The 21,618-nt window shown below is 63.0% G+C and overlaps 3 protein-coding genes across 3 annotated transcripts; 2 read left to right on the top strand and 1 right to left on the bottom strand.

Moving 5' to 3' along the window:
- Positions 1–774: 774 nt before the first annotated feature.
- B3GALT6 (beta-1,3-galactosyltransferase 6) lies at positions 775–3,063 on the bottom strand. The gene has a single exon (XM_060079179.1). It carries the CDS (start codon positions 3,024–3,026, stop codon positions 2,052–2,054), a length of 975 nt encoding a protein of 324 aa, XP_059935162.1. The 5' UTR covers positions 3,027–3,063; the 3' UTR covers positions 775–2,051.
- Positions 3,064–3,183: 120 nt separating this feature from the next.
- Positions 3,184–15,852, top strand: SDF4 (stromal cell derived factor 4). Its single transcript, XM_060079173.1, has 7 exons — positions 3,184–3,286; positions 6,372–6,724; positions 9,504–9,640; positions 10,117–10,230; positions 14,179–14,337; positions 14,540–14,715; positions 15,330–15,852. Exons 2-7 carry the CDS (start codon positions 6,420–6,422, stop codon positions 15,504–15,506), a joined length of 1,068 nt encoding a protein of 355 aa, XP_059935156.1. The 5' UTR covers positions 3,184–3,286; positions 6,372–6,419; the 3' UTR covers positions 15,507–15,852.
- A 3,087-nt stretch (positions 15,853–18,939) lies between these two features.
- TNFRSF4 (TNF receptor superfamily member 4) lies at positions 18,940–21,618 on the top strand. Its single transcript, XM_060079165.1, has 7 exons — positions 18,940–19,081; positions 19,327–19,449; positions 19,886–19,993; positions 20,250–20,316; positions 20,952–21,148; positions 21,312–21,440; positions 21,548–21,618. Exons 1-7 carry the CDS (start codon positions 18,940–18,942, stop codon positions 21,616–21,618), a joined length of 837 nt encoding a protein of 278 aa, XP_059935148.1.

Raw genomic sequence — 21,618 nt, 5'->3', positions numbered from 1 at the left:
TACTCTTTGCTGTGGTGCGCGGGCTTCTCATTGCGGTGGCTTCTCTTGCTGCAGAGCATGGGCTCTAGGCACGCGGGCTTCAGTAGTTGTGGCACGCAGTCTCAGTAGTTGTGGCTTGTGGGCTCTAGAGCGCAGGCTCAGTAGTTGTGGCGCACGGGCTTAGCTGCTCCGCGGCATGTGGGATCTTCCCGGACCAGGGCTCGAACCCATGTCCTCTGCATTGGCAGGTGGATTCTAAACCACTGCGCCACCAGGGAGGCCCCTGAGAGTTCTTGATAGTCTTCTACCTTTAGACAAAAATAACCAAACCTGTCACTATGGACTGACTGTGCCCCCCAAATCAGATGGAGGCCCCAATGCCCTGATGCAGTGGCGTCTGGATCAGGGTGAGGGGGCCCATGAGGGGATTAGTGCCCTGCTAAGAAGGGACAGCAGAGCGCTCGCCCTGGCTCCCCCACCACAGCACGGCAGGAAGGTGGCCCCCCGCACACCAGAACGAGGGCCTTGACAGAATCTGACCACACCGGCTCCCCGATCGCAGGCCCCCAGCCTCTAGAAGCCACAAGAAAGAGCCGTCTGATGTGTAAGCCAACTGGGCCAAGATACTGCTCCTAAAATCCACAGCCTGAGAGGGCTCGGGAATGGCAGTAAACAGGTGAGTCAGAGACTTGTGCCCTCCTGTTCCTAGTGCCCCAGAGCCTGGGCTGCAGGCAGGTGGCAGCACAGCCCGGACCCAGACAGAAAATGCAGAATTCTCACACCCCCAGCCTGAGAAGGGCTCCCCATTTCCCGGGAGCCACTTTATTTGACTTCTGCAATGACCACAGTGCTCAATTTTCACATTTAACGGGGAAAAGAGGAAGCCCCAACCTTCTGGGGATGTGCAAGGGTGCCACGAACTCCTGCTGTCCCCAAGGGGACATGCCACAGCAAGGCTGTCTCAAGACAGATTTGGGGAAACCTCGTCAATGCTTCCAGAAACACTTGCCCTGGGCGGCCGAGAGGAAGCCTTAAAGAAACGTGTTTTTAGAGAGAGACAGTGGGATCGCCTTCCATGTAAACAGAAGGGAGGTGGAGGAGCTCTTCCATGTCTCAACTCGTAAGCAGCAATGGGTCCACAGCTCAAGTTGGAAAAACTGATTAACCCACAAATTCCAAGTTCTCGTAGAAAAGTCCTCTCTTAAATACCAAAGTATATGAGACCTCTCCACTCTCAACTCAAACGCTTATCTTTGCAAATTCACAAAATTTATAAATAGCAGGCAAGTTCTGAATTACACATACCACGAATTCACTCCAGACAAACATACAGACCAAAATACCATGAAAGCTGACTCACATAAAACGAAGTTAAATCCTAGACGTACATGTGACAAGGGTTACCAGCAGGAGACGCAAGAGGTGGCCTAACCGCATAAAGCAACAGTAACTTCTATAAAAGCTGTTGGGTTGCACCACATGGCGAGCCTCCAAGTGCCAGGGCCCAGTTAACAGTGGTCACAGCCCTCAGCAGATGCAGGTGGATGGTCAGTACAGTGGAGGCAGGACACGACACTGTCCCCAGACCTGAGGGGTGGGGCATTTTTCTTTGGGGTCATGTCCTGCAAGTCCTGTCAGCTCCATCCTCTGGCTCCTCGGCACCAGCCTGGGAGAGGACAGTGAGTGGTCAGGCCCCGCGGGGCTGCCTGCTGACTCGCCCACGTCCAGGCAAAATGCTGAAATCCAGGGACAGGACATTTCTGTCTGACAGGATGCTGGCCCCAGATGCAGAACAAGATGCTCTCCGGTACGCTGTCACGTATGGGCGCTTAGCGGAGCCGGGGCTTAGGAGTTGTCCACTGCTGCCTGGCATCTGGCCCGTGGTCACCAGGTAAATTGGGTCTTCTCGAGGGCCGGCCTCATGCTAACGACCAGCCAGAAGCTGTCAGCTTCACCAGTGGAAGGCTGGTGGGCGGCCCCCAGTGACTCGGTCCGGCCTCCACGCACCACCACGAGCAGCAGAACGGCTGCGCAGTGTCGGGAACCGGGCGTCCCGGCCCTGCTTGGGGCGGTCAGGGGATGCCCTCCTTCCGCTGGCAGCACTGCGAGGGTGGCGCCGACCAGTCGTAGACGTAGGACAGGCGCAGCTGCACCTCCCTCTTGCACAGGCGGCCCTCGCGTGCCAGCGTCCGGTGCTTCTCTAGCATGTCCTCCAGGCTCTGCTTGTGCGTCACCAGGTACTGGTTGTTGCAGCCGCGGGACTTGTACTCGGTGTCGAAGCGCGGGTCGTGCTCGCGCTGCACGTCCACCGGCGCCAGCCAGGCGCCCAACGACACGTCCTCGCTGTGCCAGGCACGCAGGTACTCGCGGCTGAGGCGCAGGTAGCGCACGAGGTCGGCCGAGAGCACGTAGCCGCCGCCCAGCGCGTAGGGCAGGTAGTAGTCGCAGAGCTGCCAGGCGGCCTCGCGCCAGCGGCCCCCGGGCCGGACGCGGCCGCGGCCCGAGAAGAAGCCCCAGTAGAGGCGGCGGCGGCGCGCGGGGTCGCGGGCGCGCAGCTCGGCCAGCAGCGCGTCCAGGCGCGCGAACGAGTCGTCGTCTGCCTTGAGCACGAACTCGAAGGCCACGTGCTCGTCCAGCCAGGCCAGCATGGCCAACACCTTGGCCGTGAGGTTCTCGTACGCGTCACGCAGCGCGGGCAGCAGCAGCAGGTCGCCGTGTCGTGCCTGTTCGCGCTCCAGGGCGCGCCGCTCGTCGGCGCCCAACCCGCCGGTGCCCACGGCGAAGCGCGCCCACACGTCCCCGGGGCCGCCGCGCCGCGCCGCCAGCCATGTGCTGCGGACCACGCTGCGCCGCTCGGCCGCCCGCGGCGCGCTGGCCACCAGTACGGCCAGAAAAGCGGCGGCGCGCGCGGGGCCGAAGGCCGCGGGCGCGGCGGGGTCGACGGGCGCCTTGCAGCGCGCCAGGTAGAGCAGCGCGGCGCCGCCCAGCGCCAAGGCGCTCAGGCCCAGCGCCGTTCGGTGCCGCCACGCGCGCCGCAGCAGCTTCATGGCGCGGGGAGCGCCGCGGACCGCGCCGTCGGGCTACGTGGACCCGCGTACGCTCCTCATTGGCCGCCCGGGAGGGTGGTGAGGCCGCTTCCGCCCGGGGGAAAGATGGCGGCGCCGGCATCGGCGCGGGGAGGTCGCACCGCTCTGGGACCCGCCTCTTCCCGGAAGAATGATGGCCGCGGCCTAAGCGGTGGCCCGTGGGAGGCGTCGCGGGCGCTCGGGTCGCGCTCGGCGGATCCTGGGTGCGGCGAGGGAGGCCGGTGAGTGAGGGTCCCAGGACGTGACAGCCCCTTCCCGGCCCTGGGGCGGCGGGAAGGGGGCGCGCCGCAGGCCGACGGGGCCTCGGGCGGCCGGCATCTGCTGCCGGCCGGGCCCCTCGGATGCCGGGGTCGGGGGTCGGTGGAGCCGGGTCGGCGGCCGCGGCCCCGCTGTTCGGGGAGTGGGGAGGGTCCGAAGTCCGGGTGAGGCCCGGGACACCCGGCTCGGCCCGGGGCAGTCGTTGCCAACGCCGTGTGCGACTCCTGAAGCCGAGGACGGAGCTTTTAGAAAAAGCGTTTGCGTTTTAAAGACAGTGTTCTTACTAGTTTCACCAGAGCGGGCACCAGGGCTGTCCAGGAGTCCGGGATGGGTCCCCCAGTCAGCGGGGGCAGACTCTGCTCTGAAATCTCTTCCCCTGGGGCGGGAAGTGAGCGGCTGACTCCTGTGCTCACCACGGTACACAAACGTTGTGAATGGAGGGGAGGAAGTGCCCGACCTTCTGATGCCTACACGGTTATTTGGGGGTTATTCTTTGTGCGAAACACCATGTAAATAACATTCCCTGTACTGCCCATCAAGATAAGCAGAATGTGGGATTGACTGTTCTTCCCAGAAGAAAAGTCCAGTCTGTTCGGTGTTTATGGCCACCAGTCAGCAGAGTGGCGTTAAGGCCAAGAGGAAGTTGTCTTGGTTTGCTCGTGGGCTTGGGGAATATACGCATCGTGGCAGAGAAGAAAGGCCTGCTGTGTGGACAGTGTGATGGGTGCTGGGGCGGTGCCCTCAGAGAGGGACAAGTGGGAGTTCCAGTAAACGTGGTTCAGGGGACGGTGACCACGCAGAGAGCACAGCTGGTGGGTTCTCATGGGTGTGGGGAGGGTGCAGGCCCTCACAGACACGGAAAGGGGGACGAAGGCCGCCCTTCCGTGAGAGTTGCCCCTCCAACGAATGAGCCAGCTGAGCTGGGAGAGCAGGATCTCGTCCAGGGGTCCAGAGAGCACCTGGGCCCAGAGGACCCGAAACCGACGGAACGCGTCTCGGGTGATAGTAGAGCGAAGGGTCTTCTGTCTCGGCGCAGAAGGAATTCACGGAGCAGCAGAGTGACAGGCAAGGAAAGAGTTTCTTGCTGTAGGACGCTTGTGAGAGATGCAAGCGGGCAGGCGGGGAGCTCTGCCCTGAGAACTAAGCTCCATTTTTATAGCCAAAGGAAAGTGGGCAGGGGAGAAGGCCACCTTCTTCCTCATTCTTGAGTAGACGTCACCCTTCCATCACCAGTTCCTCCTCCTTGTCGGGCGGGGGGTTTTTCTTGTCCCTGCATGGTCAAACTGGGACTGTCATGGCGCAGTGGAAATGAGCAAAAAGGCGGTAACACACACTAAAATGTGGTAAATCATCTCAGGTTTCAGTACAGCATCACCTTTTCCTTATATTTTTGTTTTTAGCTTGCCCAGAGGAGCGTGTCTTAGGAACCGTTAACTTACTGACCTTACTGGTCAGGATGAGGGTCTCATTCCACCAGTTTATTGTCCTGGGCTATGACTTGTGCTTATGTTGCCTGGTTTGTTGCTAAGCAAGCCTGCTTGGTTTTGTGGTTAAGCAAACCTGCTCTCTAGAGTGATCGTTAACCTGCAGGGGTCTCCCATACGTTTTCCTTTATTTATGATCCCTTAGTGGGATTAACTGTTTAGTCACCTGCTGTGTCCCTTTACTCTGTCCTTGTCAGACTGACTGAGGTGTCCCCCTGCCAGGGGAGGTGTTGGTCAGGAGCATGCAGGGTAGAGAAGAGGCACCAGAAAAGCAAGTGGTGGCGTCTGCCAGCCGGGGAGAACCTGTGGCCCTGGCCTTGGGCTGCGGTGCTAGCCAGCACAGGTGCCTGCTTGGCCTGATGGAGGGCACCGTGGTTCGAACCCCTCGTGCCTCACCTTGGACACCACCCTGGCTTGGGGGGCTTCCCTCTGCTGCTCCCTGTCAGGCCTGCTGGAGGGGGGCCTCCGCAGCACCTGGGAGGGCCGGCAGGTGTTTGCTGGGTGGACAAGCTCCAAGAGGAACACGTTAAGGGGCAAGAAGCTCCTGAGGAGCGCGGTGGGGAAGTGGGGTGGGGACCTGGAGGAGGAGCCGTGGTGGGGGAGGAAGGCAGGCGGCCCGGGGTTGGGGGAGCAGATGTGGGAGAGGCCGGGTGGCCGAGTGCTGGGTGTGAGCACCTGTGGCCCTGGGGTCCCTGACGTGGACAGAGGGTGGCCTTGTTCCTTTACCGCCAAGCCTGGGCACAGCCAGGGTGACAGACTTCCTGGGCGCTCTGGCCTTCTCGGTGTTTGTGTGTGAACGTGAGCAAGGACGCCTGTGTCTGTGTGCGTGTGAGCACACGGCATATGTGTGTATATGTGTGTACGTGTGGATGCGTGCCTGTGTGTGTGTGTGCATTCGTGTATATGTGCATGAGTGCACTTGTGTATGTGCGCCTGTGTGTGTATGTGCGTGTATACGCTGTGTTTACGTGTGTACATGTGTGTGCACAAGGGTCGTGGAGGTGGGGAGTGGGAGGGGTGGTGCCCTGCCTGGTGGGTTTGGGCTTCGCTGGCACAGGCCCTCACAAAGGCTTGGGGTGGGGAGGCTGAAGCTGAGGCGGGCAGGTGCCTTCGTCAAGGTCCCGGAGCTCGTGAGTGCTGAGCTGGCATCTGGAGAGTGAGTTACGGTGGCTCTCGGGCCAGCCTCCAAGGACAGCCGTGCTGGGGGCAGCTGCGGTGGGGGGCAGGCTTAGCGGTGCGGGCGTACCTCGAGGCAGGGCCACCTCATCGTGCTTGGACGGGGGAGTGGAAACAGGAGAAAACAGGATGCCCGGCGTCGGTCCTGGAAACCAAGGACTTCTATTTCGTGTTACAAAGTCAACGTCTCTGTAGCGAAGTGTGCGCTGGGGCTCCGTCAGCCGATGGCTCTGGAGCCTCTTCGTGGACCATTAAGTGCTGGCTGGGACCTGGCCGCCTCAGGCTGCTGGCCGCAGGCAGCTGTGCCGGCTGCAGGGCCTCCTGCGTTGCCCTGGGTGGTAGGCGGGCTGTGGTCACCGCCTCCTCACCTACCACCCCCCTTCCCCAGCTCCTGGCCACACTCGCAGGCCATCCTGCAGCGCAGACCCCGGCAGCCATGACCTCCAGGCAGGCTCCCCTCTGCGGCCTGGCCCCTCGCTGCCTCTGGCTCCTGGGGGCTGTCCTTCTGATGGACGCGTCCGCCCGGCCCGCCAACCACTCGTCCGCTCGGGAGAGAGCGGGTAACAAGGAGGAAAACGAGATCCTGCCTCCGGACCACCTGAACGGGGTGAAGCTGGAGATGGACGGGCACCTCAACAAGGATTTCCACCAGGAGGTCTTCCTGGGCAAGGACACGGACGGCTTTGAGGAGGACGCGGAGCCCCGGCGGAGCCGGAGGAAGCTGATGGTCATCTTCTCCAAGTAGGTGCCGCCGGGGCCTGCGCGGGGGCGGGGGTGGGGCTGGCCTCAGCCTCCCTCTTGGTCCAGTCCTGGCTTTGCGCGGCGCAGAGGTGACGAGGCCCCGCTCGGTGACGTGCTGTGGAGGTGGTGCTGTGACACATGCTCCTGGGAAGCTGGTAGCGTTTGAGCCGCGGGGCGTGCAGCCCTGAGCTGCGCCCTGTGTCCGGCGGGGGCTCAGAGGGCGTGGGGAGGGCTGCGTGGGGCGGAGGCGCCAGCACCCTGTTGCCCGTGGGACTGGTCGCAGTGCCAGTTAGAGGCAGAGCCCGTGGGCGCGGAGCCAACTGGCCTCACGCATGCGGAGCTGCTGCCGGGCACGGTCAGCCATTGGCTCCACACCGCCATCAGCGCTCCAGTGAGCGTGTGCAGATGGGGCTGTACTGTTTTGCTGGCCTCGAGCCACGACAGGTTGAGGTGATGGGGGGACAGGGCCCACGGGGCAGGTGGTGGGGAGGTTGAGGGGTTTGGCCTGGGGCACCAGGTGGATGGGTCCGCTCTCTGCACGCATTGTGGGTTAGGCGCCCGCGGGCCGTGGGGTGGTCCAGGGCGCCGCCTCAGCGCTGGCCTGGCAGGTCCCAGGCTCGGTACTGGCGACACGGTGGCTGCCAGGGTCACGTGCCAGGACCCACGGTGGGTGGCTCTTGGTTCCAGAAAGGAGACTGACTCTCATGGGGGGCTGTGCGTGCATACAGGGGTCACGCGGTCGGGGAACCAGCTCAGGCAGCATCCCCGTCTGTGAAGTGGGGGACCAGGGGCGGGGGCAGTGGTCCCCCGATGCGCCTATAGCCGGCGGCCTGGCCCCCTGGATGCTCCCTCTTCAGTGTGAGGCACTGATCGTTGTCAGTGACTGAAGTGACCGAAACCTCGTCCGGCGCCCAGACCTCATTGTCTCGTGAAGCCAGGAAGGAAGCTGTGAGCGGGGCCACAGGGCACGTGGCTTCTTCCAGGGATCAGGAGGGCAGCCGCGTGCACCGGGCCGAGGGGTCCCCTGGAGTGGGGAGGGGTGGTGATAGGGCCTCCCTCACAGCCGCTCTGGGGGTGGGAGTGGGGTTCACCGGGAAATGCAGAAAACCGGGCCCCGAGGGGCAGGGCGTCCTGGGGCCGTTGCAGCTGCGCTGGCTGCATCCGCCCATGTCGTGTGTCTTCCTTCTACGTCCCGTGTCTCGCAGGGTTGTCCTCGGGGAGCGTCTAGCCCGTGTTCACCTTCTCGGTCAGACCCCCCCGGAGCCGTCCCGCCTGGAGGTGCCACCGTGGGCCTGTGGGGCTCCCTGCCAGCCGCTGTTGCCTCCCCTGCACCCCGCCCGGGGCAGATCACACACGTAGCCTCAGGACCTAGTTTAGAACAAATAGAAGTCATGTTGCACAGCACTTCTCAAGTGAGGTTGTTATTCTGGAGTGGTTTAGGTTGACAGAAAGATGCAGACCGAGGCCCACTTGTGGAAACAGAGACGCGACGGTGTTCCGTTACTGGTCCCCGCGCTCCAGGCTGCAGGTCACGCGCTGCCTCAGGGTCCTCTTTCTGCCCGGGGTCCCATCCGGGAGCCTACTTTTTCGTGACCTTGACGGTTTTGAGGAGGACTGCTCAGGTGTTTTGTAGCATGTCCCTGATTTGGGGTTTGTCTGCTGGGTTTTCTCCTGGTTAGACAGGGGTTGTGGTTTTTGGAAAGAAGACCCCAGAGGTGAGGTGGCGCTCTCGTCACATCACCTCAGGGCACCTGACGTCCGCACGACATCACGGGGGCTGTGGGCCTGGTCACCTGGCTCGGGGGTATCTGCCCAGGAGTGTCGCTCCTTGTCCTGTCCTCCCGTCTCTTTGGCAGCCACTCAGAGGGGCAGCCCTCCCTCCCGGGGGTGGGAGCGAAGCTCAGGGGAAAACCACCGTGTGGTCTGGAGTCCTATAAGGAGGCTGGACTCGTGGGTGTTGTCTGCACTTTGGCGGGGACGCAGCTCCGCGCTGTTGGTCTGGCTGCTCACCTCGTTCCAGCCTTGGCCGCCAGGACCTCGTCGTTGCCTTCCCCTCCCACACCCCGCCCCTGGTTGTGAGCGCTTCCTTCCCTTCTTGCGCTGCCAGCCAGTCCAGCTTCACTTCCTCTTGTTGTGTTCCTGCTTCAGCCCTAGAGTCACCCAGTTCTCCGGAGAGCGCTGGTGCGTTTCATGGGAGACTGGGATTTAGAAACCAGGGCCCGGCAGCAGGTGTGGGCGTTGCTGGGGTGCCATTGCCTGTCGTCCTCTCCTGTGTGTGTGTGTGTGCCAACCCATGCATACACGTGTGTTCTGACCCACGTCCACGGGTGTGCACTAGCCATGCACACACCCACATATGCACGTGAGTGTGTGCAGAGTGTACAGCTGCCGGCACACTTGCACCTGCAGCTGTTTCTTTGTCTCGCTGGCTGTGTCTGTGCTCCAGTCCTGTTACCAGGGGCTCCTCATGAGTCCTAAGTGTGTGGGTCTGTGGAGCTGGGTTGACGGTTCTCCCCGTCCTGCAGCAGCGGGGAGACTTGTTCCTCTCCCAGTGGTCCCGAGACTGATGGGGTAGTGACCCTGCCCAGCGTCCTCCCTGATTCCCCCACTGTGTCCCCCATGTCCCCCCGACTTCTCCTGCGTCACCGTTGGGTGGGCTGTGTTGCTGTCCGTGGTGGTTTTGTGGCTGCCTGCAGAACCCCTCTGGCCAGCCTTCCGTCCGTCCACCCATCTGTCGGGGTCCTGGAGGCCTCGCCTGACACGTCTCGTGGGCCCGCAGGGTGGATTTGAACACCGACAGAAGGATCAGTGCCCAGGAGATGCAGCACTGGATCATGGAGAAGACGGCCGAGCACTTCCAGGAGGCCATCGCGGAGAGCAGGGCGCACTTCCGCGCCGTGGACCCCGACGGTGACGGTACAGCCAACCTTGCCCTGACCCTGCCCTGACCCTGACGGCCTGAGGCTGCTGGCGGAGGGCGGTGCCTGGAGGTGTGTGGGGGGGGCCGAGGGCCCAGGAACGAGGAGGTGAGAGGCAGGAGGGGCCTGCAGGTGCCGCCAGGGAGACAGACACCAGCTTGCCATGTGGGCGGGGACCCCGGCGCTAGGCTCTGGCGTGAAGCTCGGAGCCGAGTTTTGCTGCTCCTGCCTCTACAGATGCCCTTAGCACAGGGATTTTGGATTGATGGCTTAAAGTAACTAGATACGTCTTTTTAAAAATGTCCGATGTTGTCCCCTGGTGGTCCAGTGGTTAAGACTCCTTACTTCCAACGCAAGGGGCTCGGGTTTGATCGCTGGTCGGGGTAACTAAGATCCCACGTGCCCCACAGCGCGGCCAAAAAAAGAAAAAGCGTTCGTTGTTAAACCTCCTAACGCGTCGTCTTGCTCTTTCAGGCCGTGTGTCGTGGGACGAGTACAAGGTGAAGTTTTTGGCGAGCAAAGGCCACGATGAGAGAGAGGTTGCTGATAAGATAAAGAATAAGTGGGACCTGAACGTCGACGAAGAGAGTAAGGGCTCGGCCTCCCCTGGCCAGCGTGGTGCGCGTGACAGCACAGATGCCGGGAGGGAATTGGCGAGGCGGGTGCGGCCACGGCTGGGTGCTCCTGCGGGGCCGCTAGGCAGAGCCCCCAGGACCCTCCAGGTGCCGTGGGTGGTTAGGTGCAGCTGGCGGCCTCAGGTGGGCTTGAGCTCCAGGGAGGAGGTGGCGGAAGCACCGGAAGCAGGTCTTGGCTGGGACGGGTCCTCCGCGCCAGACGAGGTCCGACCCCGGGAGTCGGTGAGGCCGGTGGGGGCTCCTGCCTGAGGTGCCTGGAGGCCGCAGTCCCGGCCGGCTCTTCCCTTAGCTTTTCACACACGTTCCTTTAAAAACCCGTCTCCCTGGCACAAAATTTGATGCCTTTTAGCGAAGTTCTGAAGCACCACTGAAGCGTTCTTGTGACCTTCACTGGTTACTGTCTCCAGCTCCGTGCCACCCCATCCCTCCCGGGGGTGCGTTCGCAGCCGGGTGTCGAGTTCGGCTCGTTGGGGGCTTTGTCGGAGTGCCGTGCGCTTCCTGTGTTCTCCTGTTCGGTCTTTACTCGGCGAGTCGTCCCTGCCATTGTCATCCAGTGCGTCGTTTTCTCTTGATGGACACGTGTGTGCCGGATTTTTACTGGGACGTCTCTGTACCTGTGACGCTCCCCTGTTTGTCTCACGTCCCCCTGGCCGTCAGGGTTGTGTCGTGGCCTCCTGTTGGTGTCTGTGGCCCTTCCCGCCTCTGCTTTGTGACTGCTGCCGCTGTGTTCTTTGGTCCAGGGGCGTTCGTTACTGTTATGTCTGTAGATGTGCTGTGGGCGCCACTGTTCTCTGTCAGGGTTGGTGTTTTTAGCACTGGACTCTCTTGTCTGCCATCAAGGTTGCAATCTGTGCCTTCTTTCTGTGTGCACTTGCTCTTTAGTTTTTAATTCCAGGTTTCGCTTGTTCCCTGCTGTTGTGCAGGGAAGCGATTGGCTTGTGTATGTCAGCCTTCCATCCTGTAGCCTTGCTGTGCTTGCTCAGTGGTTCCAGGAGTTTCTTGTCGACTCTTCTGGGTTTTCTACGTCGGCGATCGTGACGTCGTTGAACAAAAACGGTTTATTTTCTCCTTCGCAATCAGTGTCTCTTTTATTCCTTTTCTTGTCTTAGTGCATCAGCTGGGACTTCCCGGTGCGACGTTGAAGAGCAGTGGCGAGAAGGGCCATCTGTGCTTTAAACCTGAATTTAGTGGAAAAGCTTCCACTTTCTCACCATTATGATCTTAGCTGTAGGTTTTTTGTGGATGTTCTTTATCAAGGTGACGAGTGCCCTCTGTTCCTAGTGTGCTGAGAGTTTTCGTCATGAATGGGTGTTGGATTTTGTCAGATGCTTTTTTGCATCTATTGATACGACCACGTGATTTCTTTTCATTAGCCTGTTGATGTAAATATCAGTTGAATTTCAGATGTTGAACCAACCTTGCCTACGTGGGATAAATCCCACTTGGTTGTAACGTGCAATTGTTTTTGTACGTCGCTGGGTTTGATCTGTTAGCATTTTGTTGAATGTTTTTGCGTTTATATTCGCGCGAGACATTGGTCTGTAGTTTTCTTGTGACCTTCCTGCTTTTAGTGTTATGTGACGTCACAGGATGAGTTAGGAAGCGTTCACTCTGCTTCTCTCCTCTGGAAGGGATTGTGGAGATTGGTATGGCCTCCGCCTCACATGTTTGGTAGAATTCACCTGTGAACCGCCCTTGAGACTTGGTCTTTCCAAAGCATTTTGTTTTTTTATGGACTACGTAGAGGTTAACTTTATATTGTGAGCCAGTCTGAATTTCTTGGTAATAGATGAGTTAAGCTCATTTCTGTTTCTATTGATATTTCTTTTTTTTCCTTTCATCTTTCCCTCTGCTAGTGTGGGATTTAGAGACCCCACTTTCCTTTTCTCAGCAGTCACATGACCCTGTCTGGTGGCCTGACAGGTGTGAATGGGGTACCCAGCTTTCCAGGTGTGCCCATGGGGGCTGCCCATTGTGGGCAGGGGTTTTGTATCTTACAGCTTTACTTTTTTCTTCTCAGTCTGTCGTTGACCGTCTAAGTCAAGACCATTGTATTCTGTTCTGGGTGGATAGAGGCCTCCTTCCTAGTTCGTGTGGTGTCACCCAGGATTTTGGTTCTGCTGGATTTTATTTATTTATTTAAGGTATTATTTTTGGCTGCGTTGGGTCTTCATTGCTGCGCACGGGCTTTCTCTAGTTGCCACGAGCGGGGGCTACTCTTCGTTGTGGTGCGCGGGCTTCCCATTGCGGTGGCTTCTCTTGCTGCAGAGCGCAGGCTCTAGGCGCGCGGCTTCAGTAGTTGTGGCATGTGCGCTCAGTAGCTGTGGCTCACGCACGGGCTCTAGAGCACAGGCTCAGTAGTTGTGGCGCACGGGCTTAGTTGCTCCACGACACTTGGGATCTCCCCGGACCAGGGCTCGAACCCATGTCCCCTGCATTGGCAGGCGGATTCTTAACCACTGCGCCATCAGGGAAGTCCCTCTGCTGTTCTTTAAAGCCTGTAAATAAGATGTTATTTTCTTCCTGAAATGGTTGTTGGCCATTTTTATGTTTGTTTCCATTTTGTGTTTCCACTGTTTGTCCTGGGTTCAGACTGTCCCCTGAACATGTCCTTTAGGGGTGTCTGGGGGCGGGCCCTGCCCTCCTCCTGCCAGCATTGGAGGTTGAGCACTGGCTCTTGGGGTGGCTGCCGGCCGTCTGTGCCTGCTCGTCTGTCCTCAGCGCCCTTCCCCTTGGGTGTGTGTGGGGTCGGGACGTGCTCTTCCTGGATCTAGAGTTCATAGTGTCTCTGTCCGCCCGGCCCTCACCTCACTCCCGTGTGTTCATGAGTCTGGGGTGGGGGGTGAGCAGCTCTGGGGGATCAGAAATGAAAAGCAGCTTTCGAGGGCCCCAGAGGGGGAGAGTGTGGGGGGAGGGCTGAGCTCGTGTGGGCCCCCCGGGGCTGCCATCCCCAGCGCCGCAGACGGGGTCCCTCCAGGCCGCCTCCAGCTTCTGGTGCTGCCGGCGTCCCTGCTGGTGGCCACTGCTCTCCAATTTCATCTCCTCTTACACAGGACACCTGGGCTTAGGGCCTATCTGAATCCCAGGTGGTCTCGTCTCAAGATCCTTTACTAATTTCACCTGCCAAGACCTTTTTTCCAGATCAGGTCGTGTTCGCAGGCTCTGGGTAGACACGGCAAGGCAAGCCTGTGCCCGTCCCGCCACTCCTGTCCCCGTGGCCGGGCAGGTAGGCAGTGGGCGAACCTGTAGTTGCCACGGCTCTTCTGTCAGAAGGCATGAGGTGTGAGGCCACAGGCGTGTGGGGTTCTCCCTGTCGCGACTGGGCCAGGCCCAGGCGTCCCTGTTCCCAGCCGGAAGCTGGAGTTGGGCCCCGGGTGAGGGTGCGGAGTGCTGCGCCGGCTTCTCCCCGCTCCCTGGCTGGACACCCAGCTCGTCACCGACCACCGGCCCCAGGGGCCCCACGCCGGGCCTTCCCACAGTGGCAGGGGTAGCAGGGATCGCGCAGGGGATGCGTGAGTCATATCTGGAAACTGAGTTTTCCTTCAGAGCCCTGCCCGGTGGGCAGTGCACGGGCGGAGACGGAAGGGAAGCAGGTCGAGCCTTTGTTCCCACAGAGCCGGTGGCCTGCTTCCCGGGAACGAGCGGGGCCGGGGCTGTGTCTGAGGGGGTCTGTGTCCGGGCTGGGGGGGTCTGTTTCGGTTGAGGGTCTGTGTCTGCATCTTGGGGCGTCTGTGTATCTGCCCCCCGGGGCTGAGGACCCCTCCGAGGGCCAGGCCCTTGGCCCCGGGTGCCACCACATCCCGAGCCGGCCCCCGCTGCACTCGGGCTGCGTGTCTCGGAACTTTCTGGATGCGTGCAGGGGTCCCGTGTGCGCGGGTCCTCACGGATGTGCCTCTCTCAGCACAGGAAGTCCTGGAGAACCTGAAAGACCGCTGGTATCAGGCGGACAACCCGCCCCCGGACCTGCTGCTGACGGAGAGCGAGTTCCTGTCGTTCCTGCACCCCGAGCACAGCCGCGGCATGCTGCAGTTCATGGTCAAGGAGATCATCCGGGACCTGGGTGAGGCCCGGCCGCGGAGCTCAGCACGGGCCGGTCCTGGGCTGGGTGGCCCGCGGGGGCTGTACGGCCGCTGTTTGGGATCAGGCCGAAACCGCACAAGCTGCAGACCTGGCAGCAAAGCCCCGTCAGTTGAGTTTTCTCCTGAGGGGCCTCGGCGGTCCCGCGCCCGCTGGAGTCTGACGTCTGCCCCCGTGTCCCGCAGACCAGGACGGTGACAAGAAGCTCTCGCTGTCCGAGTTCATCTCTCTGCCCGTGGGCACCGTGGAGAACCAGCAGGGCCAGGACGTGGACGACGGCTGGGTGCGAGACAGGAAGAGAGAGTTCGAGGAGCTGATCGATGCCAACCGCGATGGGATTGTGACCGCGGCGGAGCTGGAGGTGGGTGTGGGGCCCGCTGCTCCGGGAAGCGGGGTCGGCCTGGCCGGACGCTGGGGTGGGAAGGCCGCACACCGCTGGACCCGCCTCCTGCCTCAGGAGTGTCTTCACTGATGGGTGTAGGTGCTGCGTGGGGCTTGTTTTTCCCCATTGCTGGGTGAGTCATTTCATTTTAGCCGGAGTTCTCTGATCCCTGCTGATAGCTGGCGACCCCTGGTTCGGGAGCTCCTTCCCCTCAGTACTGCCATCCCGGCGGCCGAGCCGGTCCGTGTGCGTGTGCCCCGCTCCAGGGCCAGCCTTCTCCCTGTCCTGCCCTTCCGTGGGCGGTGAAGGCTGCCTGGCCCTGAGCCACTTCCGGCCCGGCGCCCACCTTCCAGAACATTCTAGAACGCTCGCAGCTCCCTGCCCCACGGCCCACGGGGCATTTCCAACAAGGCCTCGCCTCCTGTAGCTGGTTGTGGTGTCACCGCCCCGCTGAGGCCGGGGCGCCAGCCCGCATGGGGCGTCCTCCGGGCAGGGGGTCTCGGCCGCACGGCCGGGTGCGGGCTGAACATGAGGAGATGCCTCCGGCCCGGGGCGGCATGGGGTGTGGCGGGGCTGAGCCGGGGCCCTTGCAGGACTACATGGACCCCATGAACGAGTTCAGCGCCCTCAACGAGGCCAAGCAGATGATCGCCATTGCCGACGAGAACCAGAACCACTGCCTGGAGCCCGAGGAGGTGCTCAAGTACAGCGAGTTCTTCACGGGCAGCAAGCTGGTGGACTACGCCCGCAGCGTGCACGAGGAGTTCTGAGCCGCGGCCGTGCCCGCCCCGTCCCCCAGCCCCGCCCCGGTCCCTCCTGCGGCGCCTCGCAGGCTGGCTGTGCTTCGATTCCCGCGCACTCGCCGCATCCTGCTTCTGAGAGCTGGGAGCCCTTCTGCCGAAGGCACTGACCACATCAGGGCCTGCGGGCTCGCCACACTGTGGGAAATAACGCAGCTCCTGCCCGTTTCCTTGAAAACTGAAAGATGAAGGCTTTGCTGGAAACCAGCAGCCGGCGGCTGGGGGGTCGGGAAGGGGCCCTGAGACCGTGGCGTTCAGTCTCCGAGGAAACGCTAATACTGGTGACAGGAATCACATTAATTTACTTTAAAATATAGTTGCCTTTTTCTCCCAGCTTCATTTTTTTGGTGGGAAAAAAAACACGTAGACGATACTTCGGATGTTTGTGGCCAGGTGGCTTCCACTTGAAGCTTTGTGGTGGGCGGTTTGGTTAGAGCAGGGGCTTGCTAGCCCCTGGTGGTCACCTGCGACACGGGGGAGGATGACACGGGGCCGCCAGGCGGGACGGCGTCCTGATGGGGGACGGGGAGGGGCTGCCTGCAGGGTGGGAGTTGGGGGTCTGGGCTGCAGATTTTAAAGTCAGGAGCTGGAGTCCAGGCTTGGGTGAGGCCACCTGGGAGGGGCTGGGAGGAAATGGGAGTTTGGGGTGGGGTGGGGCTCTGAGGACGAGCCCTGGGCCTCCAGGGTGCGGGGCTGGGGGCAGAGAACTGGGGGAGTCCCCAAGAGCCGCCCAGAGTCCTGGCCTGGGGCGTGGTGGGGGGACAGGGAGGGGCGGCCTGGGGGGTCAGGAGCCACTGGCGGGAGGGGCGAAACCTAGTCCCCCCTGCCGCGGTCCCACCACCACACCGGGCCCTTCCCCCGGGGTTGGCATGCCCGCTGGCTTGGCTGGGGTGCGGGCTGGGGGGGTGTGGGCAGTGAGGGTTAAATGACAAGGGAGGGTCTCCACTCTACGTACCCACGAACCTGGCCCCCAGCCAGGCCCCCCTCAGAGCCCTGAGCCGTGGCCCATGGTGCCTCAGTGGACGGCTCACCTGGCCAGGGGGTCCACACGGGCCTTTGAAGGCCCTGCTGGGGTTGGAGGCTTGGGTCGGGTGGGCAGAGAGGCTGCCCTGAGCTGCCCACGTGACCTGCTTCCGAGCAGTGTGGGGAGGGGCCGCCGCAGAATCTGGGCCGGTTTCCAGACAAACAAGAGGAAAGACTGTTTTCAGAACTGAGACCAGAAGGCAAGGTGGGAGGGCGGGGCCCGTGGCTCTGGCGTGTGGTCGGGTGGCCACCAGCAGGTGGGACGCTGGGACAGAGGTGCCGGCTGGCCCCGTGCACGGCCCGGAGTCAGGGCCTTGGGCAGGGGGCGGGCGGCTTCCCCCGCCATGGCCCCTGTAAGGCGTGGGGTGCTGCCCGCCAGACCCCGAGTTACCTTCACCTCACCAGCCATGGTTTGTCCTAGAATAATTTTTCTCACCGTCAGTGGGAGACGGGGCACAACCCACGCACGCACAAGTGCGCACGGCAGGCTGCCTGGCACTCTGCCCCTCCCCCATGGACCCTCCCTCTCTTTGGAGGCTGAGGGCTGTGACCCTGTGGTGGCCCCTGCCCGCAGGCGGAGCTGGCTGGCGGAATTTCCCGCAGGTGGGCAGGGAGCCCCACATCCTACCTGTGCCCCCAGGAGGAGGGGGGTTTCCAGCCACTGCGGGAGCCCCCCGCCCCCCTGCCCCACCGCCTGAAACTTCAGGTTAACCATTAAGCAGATAATCCTGTCTCGTGGTTCAGATTTAAAAGCACCAAAGACACACTACGGCCTCCGTGCCTTGGGCCACCAGGATCAGAGCTTTGCATGAGAGGGAGCATGTGCACACGTGTGTGCGTGCACGTGTGCATGTGTGTGCGTGGGCACCTGTGCTCCTCCCTCGTGCCCCACGGGGGCTGGCACGAAGGCCCTCCCCACCTGCCCTGAGGACACGGGAGCTCGCTTTTCTGTCCCAGTGGTGCTGCAGGGACACCCCAAACCTCGGGTGGATGTGGCGCAGGGAGAGCCTGGCATGGCCTCCAGAGATTTTAGGGGGACCAGGGCAGAGGGCCTGTCTTCAGGGGACACCCCGCCCCAGGCACATGCCCAGGTGCTCATGGGAGCAGCACACACACATCCCGGCACGTGGAGCCAGCGCCACATACGCGTGCTGCACACACGGCTGGCGCACCCTCCCAGGCACACGCCACCCCCAGGGCACCGGCCAGGGCTTGCCCAGCAGCACGTGTTCGGTCTGCTCGGGTGGCTTGCAGCACAGACGTTTACCCTCTTCTAGTCCTGGAGGCTGGATGTCCAGAGACCCAGGAGTGGGCAGGGTTGGTGTTTGCTGAGGCCTTTTTCCTCCCTGTGTCCTCACGTGGTCGTGCCCTGTGCGTGTCTGTGCCCTGACCTCCTCCTCTTGTAGGGACACAAGTCACACTGGATCAGGCCCACCCTGTGACCCCACCCAGCCTTTATGGCCTCCTAAGAGGCCCCGGTCTCCCAGTACAGCTGCACGGGGATCAAGCATCCACATGCAGGTTTAGGGCACTAGTGTGAATCCAGTCCCTGATGCCTGCTGTGTTCAAGGAAGCTCAGCTGCCCTCTCTCACACCAGCACACATCCTCACATGCTTGCACACTCACCGTGGGCACTGGTCACGAGGCATCTGACCCACCAGAGCTGCTGACGTTGGTCCGAGCTAGTTTTGGACACTTGGGCCAGTGACCATCTCTGGAGCCCTGGACACCCCCAGCCCTCCCGCTGCCCCTGATGCCTGACCCAGTGTGCTGCCCTGGCTCACCCATGTGCTCTGGGCACCCTTTTGTGGAGCAGGGGTGAGGATTGGCATCAGTGTGGGCCCCCCGCTCCTCTTTAGGGGTCTGCCCTGCAGGGAGAGGGGTGGCCCAGAAGGAGTGAGCCAGGTGGAGGGATCCCAAGACCACCCCAGTCTGGGCAGCTTGGCCAGGCTGGGCAGGGCAGGGGGACAGCCAGGATGCCTGGCCGAAAGGGCTCCAGCTCCCCGTGAGACAGGAGTGGGAGGGGTCCATTGGGAGGGGTCACTGCAGACCAGCTGGGCTGGAGGACCTGGCCTGGTGGCCCTGGCAGGGGTCAGGGGGCTGCGGGTCCTCACTCAGGCCCCGGATCTGCACACTGCAGCTGCTGGCTGGGCCGAGCCTGAGGCCCACGGCCATTATTGCGGGGTTGGGGGCCTTGGCGCCCAGGGCAGAAGAGAAGCCCAGGGCCGGGAGGCAGGCTGCCTTCCAGCGCTTCCTGGGGCCTCCTTCCTCCTGGTCCCCTCCTCCTGCCCTCCCCACCCCTCCCCCGCAGCCCTTATAGCCACATCCTGCAAGGAAAAACCCCAGACTCCTGAGCTGTGGGGCTGAGAGCAGCTGAGAATGCGCGTGGGAGCCCAGCCACCCAGGGCACCGGGCTCAGCCTTCCTGCTCCTGGGGCTCACGCTGGGTGCTGCGGCCCAGCTCAGCTGTGTTGGGGACACCTACCCCAGTGGCAGCAGGTGCTGTAAGGAGTGCCAGCCAGGTGAGTGGCCTGGACGTGGAGTGGGGGAGGGGTGCCTGCAGGGACCCAGGATGAGGAGACAGGGTCAGGGGACACAGGGACCTACAGATGGGGTCACGTGGTGCAGGCACCGTGGGGCGAGTGGACTTAGGGTGAGTGGGTGACCTGGAGCCACGCCTGGGGTGGTGGGCCAGCCAGAGGCGGTTGGGGGCTGCTGCGGGGAAGGCCAGGCCGTGGCGAGATCTGAGCCCGGCCTCCCGCAGCAGGTTATGGGATGGAGAGCCGCTGCACCCACGCCCGGGACACCGTGTGCCGTCCGTGTGAGCCCGGCTTCTACAACGAGGCGGTCAACTACGAGGCCTGCAAGCCCTGCACACAGTGCAACCAGAGTGAGCACCGCCAGGCGCCCGGCCCCGCTGGTGCCCACGTCACACGGGGCCTCGGAGCAAACCCCAGACCACGCCGGGGCCTGCCCTCCCCTGCCCCAGGCATCCCACAGTCAGCTGAGGTCACCCACGGGGCACCTCCCCCTCCCAGAGGGCCAGGGCCACGTGGCTGGGCGGGTGAGACCCAGAGTCGAGGACCACAGAGGGTCCTGAGGCTGGAGGGGGGGGGGTGGGCAGAGCTGCCGCGGGGTGACCCCTGGGGCCGTGTGGCCAGGAGGGACATGGCATCCGGGGATGGGAGAGGACCAGAGGCCAGCCGGCTGCGAGGGGGCTGCTGGCCTGGGGGGACACAGCTGCGGACCCTCAGCCTCGGTCCTCCAGCCTCTGCTCCGTGGCTCTGGCCTCCCCACTGACTGCGCCCACCCTACCCGACCCCCAGGAAGTGGGAGCGAGCCCAAGCAGAGATGCACACCCACGAGAGACACGGTCTGCGGCTGCAGGCCGGGCACCCAGCCCCAGGACGGCTACGGCTACAAGCGCGGAGTTGGTGAGGGGGGCCCCTGGAACCATGTGGAAGGAGCATGTCCCTCACACGCTGTCACCTCCCCTCAGCACCCCGACCCCAGGCTTGGCCGAGTGCCCTCTCCCCCCAGCAGGTCAGGCCAAGACGGGGGCTGGGGGGCTCCCGGGTCGTGGCCAGTGGACGGCATGTAGGCAGAGAGGGGCTGCTGGAGGCCCAGGGGGGTGAGCGTCTGGGCCCCCCAGGGGCGGCAGATGGGCAGAGCCTGCTGACTCTGTTGCAGACTGTGCCCCGTGCCCACCAGGACACTTCTCCCTGGGCAACGACCAGGCCTGCAAGCCCTGGACTAAGTGAGTGTCCCCGGGGCTGGAGGGCTTGGGCGGCCTGGGATCTGGGAGCCAGGGGTCAGGTCTGGGAGTAGGAAGCTGCTGGCTGGGAGCTCCGGGGCCCGGCACCCCGTGGCCCCTTCCCCCCCATGATAGGCCCCCCGACGTTGGTCCCTGCCCCGCCCCCATGACCCCTGCTCGGCCCTGGCCCAGCCTCCTCCCACTGGCCTCTCTGCTGGGCTGGAGTGGGGAGGCCGTGAGACCCCAGCCCAGGCCCGGGAGGGTGTGAGACCCTCACTCATTCACAGCTGAGAGGCCCCCATCCTTGTTGAGCTGACCTGGTGGGAGCGGGAGAAGAGCAGGCAGGGGTTTGGGAGAGAGGGGGGCGCAGGTGGGAACGGGTCAGGGGAGCGGGGGTGGGAAGCAGGCTGAGCAAGCGGGGGAGGCCGGGGGAGGCCCAGGTTCCCGGGGGATGGCAGGGTCCTTGGCCTCTCTCCTCGCCGCCTTTGGGCTGGACTCTGGTGCTGCCTGAGTGACCCGCTGTGGACCCGTCGCCCCTCACATCTCCCTGGTCCTGCCCCAGTTCTCGGCCCGTCCCACTGGTGGGGGCCGAGTGGGGTGGGGGGCTCTGGCCTGATCAGCACCCTTGCCCCGCTCAGCTGCACCTCGTTAGGAAAGCGAACACTGCGGGCGGCCAGCAACAGCTCGGACGCCGTCTGTGAGGACAGGAGCCCCCGACTCACACCAGCCTGGGAGACCCAGGGCCCCGCAGCCCGGTCCACCCCCGCTCAGCCCACCACTACCTGGCCTAGGGCCTCACAGGGGCCCTCCACGCCCCACGCAGAGCCCCCCAAGGGTAAGGGGGCCTGGCCTCGCCCCAGCAGGGCCCTCCCCCAACCCAAGGGGGGTGGGGTGGGGGGTGAGGGTGGGTGGAGCTGCCCTCTGGCCTTGGTGTGGCCCTCCTGTGGTGGGTTCCTTCCCTGGTGGACCCCGTGTCAGCGGACCCTGCCTCCCCGCAGGCCCTGAGCTGGCCGCTGTCCTGGGCCTGGGCCTGGGCCTGGGCCTGCTCGCCCCCGTGGCTGCCGCGCTGGCCCTGCTCCTGCACCACAGGGCCTGGAGGCTGACGCCCAACGCCCCCAAGCCCCCTGGTGAGTGCTCGTAGTGGGCCCCAGAGCACGCTGCCTGCGGGAGGCGTGGGACCCCTGCCCACCTCCTGCCTCCCACCTCCCACCCCTCACCCCTTCCTCCTCCCCAGGGGCAAACAGCTTCCGGACCCCCATCCAAGAGGAGCATGCTGATGCCAACTCCAGCCTGGCCAAGATCTGA

Source organism: Mesoplodon densirostris, chromosome 2, assembly GCF_025265405.1.
Source record: "Mesoplodon densirostris isolate mMesDen1 chromosome 2, mMesDen1 primary haplotype, whole genome shotgun sequence".
Lineage (NCBI taxonomy): Eukaryota > Metazoa > Chordata > Mammalia > Artiodactyla > Ziphiidae > Mesoplodon > Mesoplodon densirostris.
Note: the sequence above shows the minus strand (reverse complement) of the source record. Positions and strands in the feature narration are given on the sequence as shown.

Coding starts and splice junctions, on each gene's coding strand:
- B3GALT6 (XM_060079179.1), bottom strand. CDS start 3,026: ATGAAGCTGCTGCGGCGCGCGTGGCGGCACCGAACGGCGCTGGGCCTG.
- SDF4 (XM_060079173.1), top strand. CDS start 6,420: ATGACCTCCAGGCAGGCTCCCCTCTGCGGCCTGGCCCCTCGCTGCCTC. Junction 10,231..14,178: donor CCTGAACGTCGACGAAGAGA/GTAAGGGCTCGG, acceptor TGCCTCTCTCAG/CACAGGAAGTCCTGGAGAAC. Junction 14,716..15,329: donor TGACCGCGGCGGAGCTGGAG/GTGGGTGTGGGG, acceptor GGGCCCTTGCAG/GACTACATGGACCCCATGAA.
- TNFRSF4 (XM_060079165.1), top strand. CDS start 18,940: ATGCGCGTGGGAGCCCAGCCACCCAGGGCACCGGGCTCAGCCTTCCTG. Junction 19,450..19,885: donor CTGCACACAGTGCAACCAGA/GTGAGCACCGCC, acceptor CCCGACCCCCAG/GAAGTGGGAGCGAGCCCAAG. Junction 21,441..21,547: donor CAACGCCCCCAAGCCCCCTG/GTGAGTGCTCGT, acceptor CCTCCTCCCCAG/GGGCAAACAGCTTCCGGACC.